Source organism: Pelophylax lessonae (genome assembly GCF_965119305.1).
Source record: "Pelophylax lessonae genome assembly, chromosome: 8".
Taxonomy (NCBI): Eukaryota; Metazoa; Chordata; class Amphibia; order Anura; family Ranidae; genus Pelophylax; species Pelophylax lessonae.
This window is the reverse complement of record NC_138775.1, coordinates 78,179,810-78,194,241: the sequence shown is the minus strand read 5'-3', so window position 1 is coordinate 78,194,241 and position 14,432 is coordinate 78,179,810. Positions and strand designations below refer to the sequence as shown.

At 42.1% G+C, this 14,432-nt stretch overlaps 1 protein-coding gene across 1 annotated transcript in view; it reads right to left on the bottom strand.

The window, feature by feature from the left end:
* Window positions 1–1,071: 1,071 nt before the first annotated feature.
* TAMM41 (TAM41 mitochondrial translocator assembly and maintenance homolog) overlaps window positions 1,072–14,432 on the bottom strand; it is a 51,794-nt gene continuing 38,433 nt past the window's right edge. Inside the window, exons 7-8 of the mRNA XM_082266117.1 lie at window positions 14,356–14,418; window positions 1,072–1,159 (exon numbers count right to left, since the gene is read on the bottom strand). Of these exons, the coding sequence (XP_082122243.1) occupies window positions 1,083–1,159; window positions 14,356–14,418 (140 nt within the window). The 3' untranslated portion in view covers window positions 1,072–1,082. The remainder of the gene's footprint in view (window positions 1,160–14,355; window positions 14,419–14,432) is intronic.

Below are 14,432 nucleotides of genomic sequence, written 5' to 3'. Positions count from 1 at the left end.
AAAAAAACCAAGTCAGAATTTACAACCCCTGTTAAGATTTGCACTTAAACTGGAGAAAACCCATCCTGGCAGATAAAAAAGATTCTGTGACTGTTTGGCCCAGAGGTATATGCATGGTAGGTGAGGGGTCATAGACCATACAATAATATCCTAATCTGACCAGGGAGGCAATGGTCTTCGTGAAGGTACTCAGCAATCAAAGGCAGGCTTATTAGTGGGGCTTAGAAAGCACAATTCTCATTATAATATACCAATAATGACAAACACAAATGGATGGACTGAACACAAATGGATAAATACAGTGAAAAAAGGCATATGCAGGATGAATTCCTAGGTTATGTTAAGTCTTGTTCACTGCCAAAGCAAACTCTGCCAATCTCAGATAAAAACTTTGAGCGCTTCAGGCATTCATCTGACCAAAAGTAGATGGCGTTTTTTTGTCGACAGTGCTCATCAAAATACTGGAGGGATCATAGAGAAAATAAGGAACTTTGAGCTACAAACTCATATACAGATGTGCCTTTACATGCATGTAATGTAATGCATTTATTATACATAATTTACATATACATTTACCATTATACAAACACACAATAAAAAAAAATTCTGTAAAATCGGTTGACTTGAGCATTGGAAGAAGCAATCAACTTCATTATACTTACATTTTCTTTGTATAGCGAAAGGTAGGAGATAAAAGCCCTGTCAGTTTTTTTTTTGCCATCTGTGTACCACACTGGGGAGATTTACCTTCACTTCCTGTCCCATAGCCAAAACAGGAAGATGATTAAGGGAATCAGGTCACTAAAACTAGCGTCCTGCTAGAAGATTTCCCCTCTATTATTTTTCTGGTGCAACCCAAAGATTTGGATTTTCTTTTACTTTCACAATAATGGTAAACAGGACAAATCAAGAGGGTAAATCTACCTAATGGGGGAACAGACAGCATTTAAAACCGGACAGTGGTTCTAATGCAGCTCCAAAACTTAAAAAAATAAAAATAAAACATTTTTTGACCTTAGGTATACTTAATAAATGAAAATCGGACAGATAAATAGACAAAATCTAGTAAAAAAAAAAAACGATCAGGAGGATTGTCGTCGTAGACTCTTCATCATTTTGTAGAGTTTCTTCGCACTGTATGAAATAGTTTTCTTAACTCCTGAAAAAGAGAACAATACAAGTTGACTTGCACTATAAAACAATTCTTAGTTAGAATAGTAATAGAATATTGATTTTTACTAGTCTTAAAGCGGAACTTCACTCAAAAAAAAAAGGGGAAATACTCCTCCCTCCTCTTTAACTTTTAAACACTTAGGTACCTGCTCCCACTTCCGCTTGGCCCTCCTTCTTTGACCGCAGCTTTTTGCGACATCACAGATTCCAGGAGGCTGAGGGACCATTCACAAAGTGGAGCACATCTCGTGCATGGGCCATGTGAAGCCACATGGAGTGACAGTCTGCTTCCCACACGAGACATGGTGGTGCTGGGGACCTGAAGACCAGCGACGAACCAGCCTGGGTGGGGACAGTGCTGGATCCCTGGAGAGTGTCCTTTTATTAAATGTCAGCGGGTACAGTATTTGTAGTGGCTGACAATTTTTTTTTTTTGAAGATCCTCTTTAATGATCTTTATACTGATCCATTAATGGAAAATTGAGCCAAAAGACACAGGAGGAGGTATTATATAATATGAACAAAAATGTAATGTAACAATCCTTTATTAAATCCTAAAGTGGAACTAAACTCTCTCAATCCACATTAAGAACCTAATGGTAGCCATACATGGTCAGATGTTTTGCGCAACAGTGTCTCTTGCAATGATCAGCTGCGAGGGGTTAAGGCACCTTTCACACAATCCGACCCATCGGATCTGCCTGTCTGTTTTTTAGGCAGACCCAATCAGGCCACCTATTGTCCTCTATGGGGAGGCAGATGTCAGCGGACATGGGTCCGCTGACACCTGCCTGGCATCCGATCCAACAAAATCCGCTGAAAACAGATGTATGGCAATACATTCGCCATCCATCCAGCGGTTCGGATCGGATGACAATCAAATGGAAACGGATATGCAGTCCGTTTCCATCCGACTGCCCCATAGAGAGCGGGGTCAGTCCTTGCCCGCTCTGCATAGCCCTGTCATCTCCCTGCTCAGCGAGGGATCAGCGGCGTGATCCCCTTCTGAGCAGGCAGACTCCGCTCCATCCCATGAGAAAAGGGCCTTAATCTGAGTGCTAGAAGTGTTTGTTATCCTCATGCACAACAATTACATTGTTTTGGGAACCCAGCACACCCATAGAAGGTAAATCCTTTTAGGATCAGACAGTCCTACTCAGGTATAAATGCAGCTTAGAGTGTGTTAGTTTAGTTCAGCAGGCATGGTGTGTAAGTTTTTTTTTGTCTGCACACCTATCCTAAGGCTCCTTGCACACAGGACATATAGCCCCTGTGCATGCAATCCTGGTGTTTTAGTGCACCCAGGAGGCACAGCTGCAGCATCCAGCAATCAAGTTTGCAGCATGTCAAAGTCTATGTCAGGGATCCTCAAACTACGGCCCTCCAGCTGTTGAGGAACTACACATCCCATGAGGCATTGTAAAACTCTGGCATTGACAGACATGACTAGGCATGATGGGAATTGTAGTTCCTGAACAACTGGAGGGCCATAGTTTGAAGATCCTTGGTCTATGTTAAGCTAAAATACACTGTTTAGATGCCGTGCTGAGCGGTACTTGTGTTAGGGCCCTTTGTATTCAGAGACAAATGTCTGAAAAGCAGAATACCTGCATTTTGCACATTCATTTAAGAACACATAGGGCCCTAAATCCAATAATACTTGATACAGCTTCAGCCTTGTCCACCTACTTCGTATATAAGCCTGCCATAGACTTTAAGAGACTGCAGAAAGCGGGGCTGGACCCTACACCTGTGCCATCTGTGCGCACCAAAAAGCCAGAATTACACTCACACAGGCAAGAAGTTCCGTAAGCAAGAGCCTCACATCCCAAATAAAGTCTTACACCTTTTTATCACTATGGCCCTATTCCCCTGTATGTTATGATCTGTGACCATTTTTTGGTTAGAAATGCCTTAAAACATGCTTTCTAACCTCCAGTGCACTATGCCAGCACAGCCATACCCTCAGCACAAGTGTCCTTAGACTTGTATGTCAGACTAGGTCTGTTACTAAGTGCCGATTACTGAGTGCACTAGGTCTTATTCTGAAGCCTATTGGACTGTACAAGGATTTCTATTTCTTAGACTCAGTTGGGCTTTAAAGCAATCAAAACAGTGAATATGGGATTAGAAAATCTTTAAAGATGGACTTTGCATCGCAAATAAAGACTACAGAGAGAGGAAAGTAAACTTTTAATAATTATCCAAAAAAGGTAAGATATCATGTGCCCAAAACACAAAACGCTCAAGTTCACTATAAACCAAAATGAAAGAAATAATGATATCTTAAAAAAGTGAGCACCTCGGTCAATTTAGTGGTTTTTAACCCACCACCATGCTATACAAACAGTAAAAACTAGGACTCCGTGTCTGAAGAAGTCCAGCTTCCCATGTTATCTTCACCCAATTTACTAGACTATAAGAATTACCACACTACCATACTTGTTCTTTCTACAGTAAGCCTACATAAATTCCTTCTACCTCCAGCTCCCAGTACCTGAAATAGATGTTAGAATGTGTTATCAGCACTTAAAATTCACTCCACTGCCCCTACCAGCCCTAATTTTGGTGTACAGGGGAATCTGCATGCATTTCAGGCACATACCGTGTTTCCCCAAAAATAAGACCTACCCTGAAAATAAGACCTAGTGTGATCATTGGGGAGAGCTGCAATATAAGCCCTACCCTGAAAATAGGCCCTAGTTTAAAGTGGTTTAAAATCCTATAATCCACTAGATTACAGTATTATATAATGTACAATGTGTGCGTTTCTGTAATATTATTGTGCCAAATACCTTTGTTACAGCACCGCTCACCTGATCTCCCCCTGCTCTCCTCCTGGATGTCAGAGGGGGATCTCTACAGCACTCGGAGCGGTGAAGAGAGCTTTAGCGGGTCATGTAAGCACCCAGAGGCACTGTAACAAAGGTATTTGGCACAATAATATTACAGAAACACGCATTGTACATTATAATACTAGAAGAGTGGATTATAGCATTTTACAACCACTTTTAACTTGGTTTACACTGGGGATTCCTGACAGGCAGGGAGGGAGAGGGGGAGAGAAGACAGGGGGCACAGGAAATGGCAAAAACACATCACAGGATAAGACCTACCCCGAAAATAAGCCCTACTGTGAATTTTGTTGCCAAAATGAATATAAGACTCAGTCTTCATTTTAGGGAAACAAGGTAGCAAGTATTAAAATGCATTCAGTGGTTCGGAAAGAATATTTATACATATGGATAACAACCCTGCCTGCTTCATCATAAAATAAAATAAGAAAAACAAACTATGACAATTTCTACTTCTACCCTGGCAGGTTGCATTTAACACATGACCAGGGGACGCTAAGACATGAATGTCTAGGCCAAAGTTAGTAGTTTCAGTATGCATTGGTTAAAACAGAAATATGGTCTCCCAATAAAAAAATATGTGCTGGAGCAATTCATTATGCTTGCACCTGCACTAAGCCTAAGTTCACACTATTGCGGGTCCAGGAATCGCACCTGTTCCCACTCCCGCAACCAAAATGTGCTGCTCTGAAAATTCTCTCTTAATGGCACCCCCATGCAGTGCACGGGAGGGGGGGGGGGGGGTTTGAAAAGGGCTATTGTGAGCCACTGTATTTATGATGCCAATATTGCTGGATAATGTTTGTAGTCACTTAGCCATACCTCATAAGCCTGAATGTGTGTATAACAGTTGTGCCCGTTTGAGTGGCTACATGTAGGGGTGGACATGTGGAGGTTTACATTCCCTTTTTGATGGGTGTCTCTGCTGTAGGGGGCTAATGGCACAGGTGTATATGGGCAATGGCTTGGAGGTAGTGGTATTGCTAGCCACTGGTTGGTCTACTTAAGCCATTAACCACTTGCCGACTGCCTAACGCCGATCTACGTCGGCAGTCAGCCCCTCACAGGCAAAGTGACGTAGGGCTACGTCACTAGCTTGTGAGGGTCTAGGGAGCGAGCGCGCGCCCCCGGAGGCGCGCTCCCGCGTGGTCACGGACCCCCCCGCGCGTGTGACCGGCGGACCCGATGTCCGCCGGTCACTCGGCGATCGGCGGGGGAGAGGGAGAATGTCAGGCAGCTTGTGTAAACAAGCCACCTGTCATTCTCCTTGCTGTTAGGATACTGATCACTCGGATCTAGTATGTAGATCCGTTGATCAGTGTCCATACAGCTCAAGCCCCAGCCAATCACAGTAGAAAGCACGCCCCTAGGGATACACACAGCCCCTCCCTCCCAAATAAAGTTAACCCCTTCACTACCAGTGTATTTTTACAGTAACAGTGCATATATATAGCACTGATTACTGTAGAAATGTCACTGGTAACCCCAAAAGTGTCAAAAATGTCAGTCAAGGGTCCGATCTGTCCGCCCCAATGTCGCAGTACCGCAAAAAAAAAAAAAAAAAATCGCAGATCGCCGCCATTACACGTTAAAAAAAAAAACAACAAAAATGACTGAAATCTTTCCCTTTGTTAGTAAACGCGATAACTTTTGCGCAAACCAATCAAAATACGCTTTTTGCGATTTTTTTTTACCAAACATAGGTAGCATAAAACAAATTGGCCGAAAAAGTAAAAAAATTTTGATTTTTAAATTTTTTTTTGGGGAATTTCATATAAAAAAAATGTGAAAAATATTGCTATTTTTGCAAAATTGTCGCTCTTTTTTTGTTTATAGCGCGTGATCAAAAAATCACACAGGTGATCAAATACCACCAAAAGAAAGCTCTGTTTGTGGGAAAAAAAGGACGTCAAATTCGTTTAGGTACAGCGTCGCACGACCGCGCAATTGTCCGTTAAAGTCACGCAGTGCCGAATCGCAAAATACCCCCTGGTCGGAATGGGGGTAAAATCTTCCGGGGCTTAAGTGGTTAAGACAGTGGTCCTCAACTACGGTCCTCAGGGCCCACTAACAGGCCAGATTTTAAGTATTACTTTGGGGAGATGCAGACTAGAGTACTGCAATCACTGAGCAGCAAATAATATCACCTAACTATTTCAGTTATCTTGCAAACCTGGCCTGTTAGTGGGCCCTGTAGGCCAGGGTTGAGGACCACTGCATTAAGAGCCCCACCCATTTGCTTGTTTGAAGGGAGGAGCGCCCAAAAATGTATGAACATCTAAGCTGTGGCTTAGCATGTGGTTGGGTTAGCTCTGAGAAAGGGAGCTTGTCCCCCACAAAACACGTAAGCCTCCAAACAGTGTGGCACCGGAGTAGATGACGTCACCTACGGCTAGTGTTGTTCGATATGCCTTTTTTTTTTATTTATGTCTGTAAGTATGTAACTGTTTATGAGATCCGAAAAATGGTTATGGTAGTAATGCGCTAGGAGTTTGCCCCCTCCTGTGTGTATTTTTTACATTTGATTGAAAATTACCCAATCTGAGGAAGGCTGCATCGAGTAAAACATTACTTGTCAAGATAGCACCTGAAGCACCCTTGTCTGAGCACTAGAGGGTTCGGAGTTTTCGGTGTTAGTATGTAAAGCTACCTGACCACTTAAGAAGATGCAGCACAAAAGAAAAGACATATGGGAGCTATATCCGCCAAAGGTTTGTTTTCATCCTGACACCACACTGCCACAGCAGTAGTGCAGTCAAATGTTACGAAAGGCCAGAATTTTTTCAGTATGGTTACGGATCAAATCCTACAGCTTCGCCGCAGCAGTCTGCAGTTCCTGCCTATGGACCAGAAGGATCTCCAGAGGGTGCTGCCGATGGAAAAGTTAAGCTGGCCATAGATAGTTCGAAATTCCGCCTGTTCTGGGAGAACGTTTATATACAGATGGCAGCTGGGATGGGGTTAAGCACGGTTCCCGGTCTGTGATACAGATCTCCAATATTAATGACTGAAAATAGAGTATGTTTGTACCATCATTTTCTGTAATATGGAACATTGCTGAAGAAATATACCCAACTACATGACCTAAATTAAAAATTTACACTTGTTAATCGCTGGCAAAAGAGCATTTAATAGACATCAAAGAGAAAATTATATAAGATATCTATATACACAAAAGGCACATTGTGTGGTTAGTAGGAATTATCAATGTTCTACATTAGATGACCTGACTCTCAGTATGATTATTAGACACTTAGCGACACTAGGAAGGAAAGCGCACAAAATGGCTTCTAATTACTAATTACTATAATTATGTGTAATATATAATAACAGATGCAAAATTTTCATGATCCAAATAAAAAAAAATAAAACTCCTCCCATTTACTAATATGCACATTGACACAGTGTCTGGGTAGTTTACAAATTCTTTATGTCTCCTAAACCCTCTATGAGTAAGGTGTGAGTACAGCTATTTTTTCCCTTCGTTTTAAAAAGAAAATGAAACTATTAAAAACAAATTCAAGTTTTTACTGCTGTCTGTGTGCCTGCTAGTTAAATTCAGCCTGCTGGGTTTCACATGCAATTACCACTAGCGGCTTTAGTAGCTGCTAGCAATAATCACTGTCTTCTCCTGGCAGGAATGGCTTCCTCTGTCCCACCCCCACCCCAAGAATACAATTGCGCGGTGGGAGGAATTCCCCTGTCAACACTGACTGTGGTTCCAGGAAAAAATTTGCCCCATGTATGGCCTTATTAAGGGCTCTTTCAAAACTGGTGGACTCCGCCAGAAGATCCGCCTGCTAAGTGCGGGAATCTTATCCAGCTGAGCAGGCTAATGACAGGTCCACGTCCGCTCCACTTATGCAGACTGGACACAGACCCAGCCGCTTTCCTCTATGGGTGGTCGGATGTAAATAGACTGTTTACATCTGACTGTCATCTGATCTGATCCGCTAGATCAGTGGTCCTCAACTCCAGTCCTCAGGGCCCACTAACAGGCCAGATTTTAAGTATTACCTTGGGGAGATGCAGACTAGAATACTGCAATCACTGAGCAGCAAACTATATCACCTGTGATGTATTTCAGTTATCTTGCAAACCTGGCCTGTTAGTGGGCCCTGAGGACCAAGGTTGAGGACCACTGCGCTAGATGGATGGGGAACAGATCCTTCATCAGTCTGTTTTTGGGGGGACGGGATTGGATATTGGCAGGTATAAACAGACACGTCTGTTTATATCCACCGCCCCATAGAGGGCAATAGATGGTCCGATCGTGTCAGTCTAAAAAAAAGGGACTCCAGTTCCAGTACCAACTACTGTATCCAGGGAGGGCATACCATCACTTGATGCTGAGATTATACCTCACTTCCTGTTGCATCTCCATGAAAGGAAGTGAGGGGAAATCTTTCTAACAAGACAGACAGGAAAAAAAACATATTTAACCCCTTCACTACTCTATCCAAAGAAAAAAGTTTTGGTTATACATACATTCTTCAACCTTTAGATAAATCTTTCTGCCGCTCCTTCCTCCATCCCAGCTGCCACCAAGATTAACCTGTATCGACTGGTTTCAGATCTCTCTCAAAGTTAACAGTGACATCATCCACTCCATCATATGACAATTGTGCAATTCTCTGCTAGGCCTGAGGAAAGGATAGTAGGAATTTGCATGCTCTCACAGACGTACTGGGTAAGTTGCAGAAGACACAAACCTTTGGGCACGGGAGTGCTGGAAAAGTAAAAATAAGGTGGTCCAGGTGTGGGCTTCAGGACTTCTGATTCTGTTACATGGGTTTTGCATTCCTCTACAAGTCTATGGGAATTAAAATCCCACCTTTAGCAGGTCAAACGCAGATGAGGAGGAGGTTAAAAAACACAAATACAAAAGAATTTTGAAGGCTCTTGATGCTTTGCATGGGGCAAGGTGACAAGGTCTTTAGGCTGACCATAGAAAACAGAATGCATAGACTGAATAATAATAAAAAAAAAAAGAAAACGCTATACAGCGCGGTTTGACGAATCTCCTGCACCAGTAGCCATCAGAATACCTGAACAATGGATGCAGCTACTGTCCAGTTTACAATCTTCTGCTCCAAGGCAGGCCATAGACGGTGGTTTCAGGAAAGAAATTTGCACAGATTCCCCCATCATCACAACAGTGCTGACAGGGGAATCCCTCCTCATGAGCAATTGTTGACTCCTGGCAGGGGCTGGTGGGGGAAGCCGTCCCTGCCGGGAGAAGCCAGTGATTATTGCTAGCAGCTATAGCAGGCGCTAACGATAAATCACAAGTCAATCCGGCAGGCTGGTTGTACCCAAGCTGATCGATCAACTTGGTACATTCAGCATGCCTACACACGGTATGAATATCGGGCGGTTCTTCAATCTATGGCTGGCCTAATTCCTTCGATATTTTAGTTAAAAATGTCAGGTGGGAGGGTTAAAGACGGGGCCACAAGAAAATTGTTACCAGTTTATCAGGAACCAGCCAGAATTCAAGCAGAGGTAGATAGAGATAAAAAGAGATAGATAAAGATACATACATACATAAACACATGCGCGCGCGCACACACACAGTATCTCAGACTGAGTACACCCCTCACACTTTTGTAAATATTTTATGATATCTTTTCATGTGACAACACTGAATAAATGACACTTTGCTACAATGTAAAGTAGTGAGTGCAAAGCTTGTATAAACAGTGTATATTTGCTGTCCCTTCAAAATAACTCACACAGCCATTAAGGTCTTTTAGGTCTGGAGGCATGCATGGCCAGTCATCGCCTTTACCCTCAACTTCTTTAGCAAGGCAGTGGTTGTCTTGGAGGTGCGTTTGGGGTTGTTATGTTGGAATACTGCCCTGTGGCCCAGTCTCTGAATGGAGGGGGGATCATGCTCTGCTTCAGTATGTCACAGTACATGTTGGCATTCATGGTTCCCTCAATGAACTGTAGCTCCCCAGTGCCATCAGCACTCATGCAGCCCCAGATCATGACACCCCCACCACCATGCTTGACAGTAGGCAAAACACACTTGTCTTTGTACTCTTCACCTGGTTGTCGCCACACACGCTTGACACCATCTGACCCAAATAGGTTTATCTTGGTCTCATCAAACCACAGAACATGTTTCCAGTAATCCATGTTCTTAGTCTGCTTGTCTTCAGCAAACGGTTTGCGGGCATCTTTAGAAGAGGCTTCCTTCTGGAACAACAGCCATGCAGACCAATTTGATGCCATGTGTGGCGTATGGTTTAAACTCTGACAGGCTGACCCCCCACCCCTTCAACGTCTGCAGCAATGCTGGCAGCACTCAAATGTCTCTTTTCCAAAGACAACCTCTGGATACGACGCTGAGCATGTGCACTCAACTCCTTTGGTCCACCATGGTGAGGCCTGCTCTGAGTGGAACTTGTCCTGGTAAACCGCTGTATGGTCTTGGCCACTGTGCTGCAGGTCAGTTTCAGAGTCATTTTCACTTAGGGGTGACTCGCTTTTGTTGCGGTTTAGACATTAATGGCTGTGTGTTGAGTTATTTTAAGGGGACAGCAATTTTACACTGTTATACATGCTGTACACTCACTACTTTACAGTGTAGTAAAGTGTCATCACATGAAAAGATATAATAGAATATTTACAAAAATGTGAGGGGTGTACTCACTTTTGTGAGATAGTGTGTGTGTATATTATTATATATATATATATATATATATATATATATATATATATATATATATATATATATATACATATACATATACACATACACACACATACTCTCTTCAGCTTTCAGCCCGTACCTCTATACAGGCTGTCAGCTTGTAAGCCCAAGTGTGAATGGACTACAAGCGTGCTGCCCATTTAAACTGCAAGCCTGTCTGTAGCAAAGGGAGATGGTACTTGTAGTTTTTTCATTCCCAGATTCATATGAATGAATGGACATGGTTGTGTGGATGGAGCCTCGTGGTTTGCATCCCTTAGCCAGTGTCATGGGGAAGGAGGGGGGTCAGGGTGTGGTTGTTGAACATGTTACACCCTAGATAGGAGTGTAACATATCATGAAAGGTAAGCTTATCCTTTAAGAATACATAGTTGAATATAATTTCTTTTTAACCAGTTAAATGAGATCAAGTGGCAATTTCCCAATCTGTAAAAGAACGCAAATACTTTCTATAAAATGTCCTAAACAAAACAGAGATTAAATAAATGTTTGGTGAAAACAAAATGAAATGCAGCCTTGTGTTAAATAAAGAACAGATGATGATACTGAAATCAAATACATTGTGTTTAGTTTGGACTAAGCAGGAAGAATAGTAAAATGGTCACAGAGAACTACAATGAAACATGATCCCTGGGCGGAACGCTTCTCAAAATGATCAGCAGCAGGATTACAATGTAACAGGAATAAAAAAAATATATATTGCTATGGCATTTTTAGAGGTGATACGAACACTGAATATTACTATAAATCTTTTTCACAAAAGAAGATATATATGTCAAAGCATTGCATTGGGTGAGGTCATGAGCCCTGGGATTATCATTGTGCCTAAGGGACGGAAGACTGTGCACGGAAATCTGATCTCCTAAGGTCTGCTAAAAAGCTAGGTTCACCTTTATAAAAATAAATAAATACACGTCTTTGCAGGATTTATTTTTGTACAGGAGCCTGGGAAGCTTTGCACCTTGGATCAAGCGATACACAATCTATGCATCTTTGTAGCCTCTAAAGGGTAAGTCCACCTAAAAGTGAAATTTCAGTGCTTGGAGAGTTGAATTTCAGTGACTTCCATTTTCTACAAGCGGAGTTCCGGCCTCAAAAAATCGATTTCGGGCCATCTGCTTGCTGAGTGCAACCTGAAAAAGAAATGGATACTGCGTTTTTTTTTTTTGGTCACTTACCTTATTAGAGAAGAGAATATACTCACCTTCCTTCCCTTCCACTTCCTCCCTCTGCGGCCGCGGCCCGCGCCGTCTCTTCCGGTTTGCGATGACTCCTGGGAGCGGAACGTCATCGCTCCCAGGAGTCAATGCGCCTGCACCGGCCCCGCTCGTCACTTCCGGTGCATGCGTGGCATTCCCTGCTAAACAGCTTCTGGGCGATCTGTGCCAGAATTCACACTCCCAGATTCACCAGCCTGGAGGTGGTGAATCTGGGAGAGAAGACAGAATCGGGGGAGAACTGAGGGGGAAAGGAAGATTATTGACTTCCTTCCTCGTTCAGACCCCTCAACACAGTAATCATGTCCCCCTGCTATATATATGTATATATACATATACACACACACACACACACACACATACATATATATATATATATATATATATATATATATATATATATATATATATATATTATATATATATATATATATATATATATATATACACATATATATATACATACACACACACACTATATATATATATATATATATATATATATATATATATATATATATATATATATAGTATGCGTGTGTATGCAGTATAAACATATTTATGTAGGGGGACTAATTATTTTATTAACATTAGTGGGGGGTCGAACGCACGTGTACTCAGCAGTGATATTCTATCACTGCTTAATAAACGTGCACCATTTATGGTAATCTCGCTTTGTCTCACGAGATTACAGGCGGCACCATTCACTTGTACACAAAGCTTGGCCGTTCTCCGAGGAAACACTTTTCCTCTGTTCACCCTGTGAGAACTGAAGTTCTCCGCTTCATAAAAAAGGATGCCAGGTGATAATTTTCCTCGGAGAACTGCCGAGAAGTGAGCGGTGAAAAAAAGTCACAGTTTCATAAATGTACACCTGTGTGTGGAGAGATCACGTTATTTTATTATTTGAGAGACTATTGCACATATTTCTTTTTCAGTCATTTGACTGTTATAGATCCAGTGGTCACTAGATTTTTTTTAATCACCTTGATATATTTTTGTATATCATGTTAGGTCTTTGTGAATTGAGAATCACTTAAGGTTTTTGGGAGAGCGCACTTATTTCCTTTTTTTTTTTTTTAATTCTATTACTCTTTAGTTCTTAGAGTTTAAGTGCAGCCTCCCCTTTTTCTTATTGGTTAGCGCACCCATTTTTGCAAATTTAGTTATACTTTAAAGTTCAACTGAATCTGCAGAGAATCCCCTAAAGTTCAACTGAATCTGCAGAGCATCCCCTAAAGTTCAACTGACTCTGCAGAGCATCCCCTAAAGTTCAACTGACTCTGCAGAGCATCCCCTAAAATGGCAGACTTCCCTCCCTAGCCTTGTCACCTCTTTTACTTGGAATATATGGGAAATAATTAAAACACAGACAGAAGTGAAAGGAAAACCCCTCCTAGGCCCTGTATTGTTTAGTGGGAATGTGAGTCCCTGCTAGAAATGTAAAAAACGTGATTCACAAGTGGAAACGCGTGTCACGCAAAGGGCAGCCCATTCCCTATTTTCAGTAATTTATCTCCTTTACCACCATTTTCAATAAATTGTGCAATTCTATACCGTTGTTGGTCCTCGGTTACAGCTTTCTTCTAGGGTACCCCCCTTGTGAGGGATCCCCTATTTTTTGCTTGCCCCTTCCCTTGTCAAGCCAAAGAAGCTCAGGGACCAAATTGTGGCCATGAACCAGGTGTGATTTTACATGCGTGTTTTGTCACAACAAAATACTGCTGCGATTAGGATACTTTTCAGGATGAATGGCACCCAAGTGTGCCTTGTGCTTTTTGCTGCGATTCTAAATCCCTTATATGTAAACAGGGCCTTGGTTTTCAGCAGAAAAAGCTGGAATATGTCAAAATTTTAGAACTTGTTACTTTTAGGCCCCTTTCACACTTATGCGACGCTATTTTACCGCGACTTTGACGCGATTTTGAGCAATGGCTCAGTGCTATATACCTCAAAACGCATTAAAATCGTGCCAAAGTAGTGCAGGAACTACTTTGAAGTCGATGCAACTTCAAAAACACACTGATATGAATGGGGCTCATTGAAAATAATGGAAAACGACTTGTCATGCGATTTTGCGGTCCAAAATCGCGGAACAAGTCGCACTAGTGTGAAAGGGGCCTTAGTCCCGGTGACAATGGGCAACGGGATAAACAAAAGGTAAATATCAAATAAATAACAAAAAGCAATGGTGGGGTTGCCAATCCTTCCCCCACTATTAACTAAAAAAAAAAAAAAGTGACACACTTTAGTCAAATGCAGTATAAACGGTGGCGGTATTATGAAATATTGAATAACGGAAAAACATGAGAGGAAAGATCATCAGTGCTCCAGTTTACAGCAAATGGTGGTACACAGTAGCCAGGCAGATTAGTTACTCAGCTCTTACCAGCAGTAAATATCCCTTTGGCACTCTGAGTCAAGCTGAACGATTTCACTATGCCAAAAATAGCTGTAAAGAAGCAG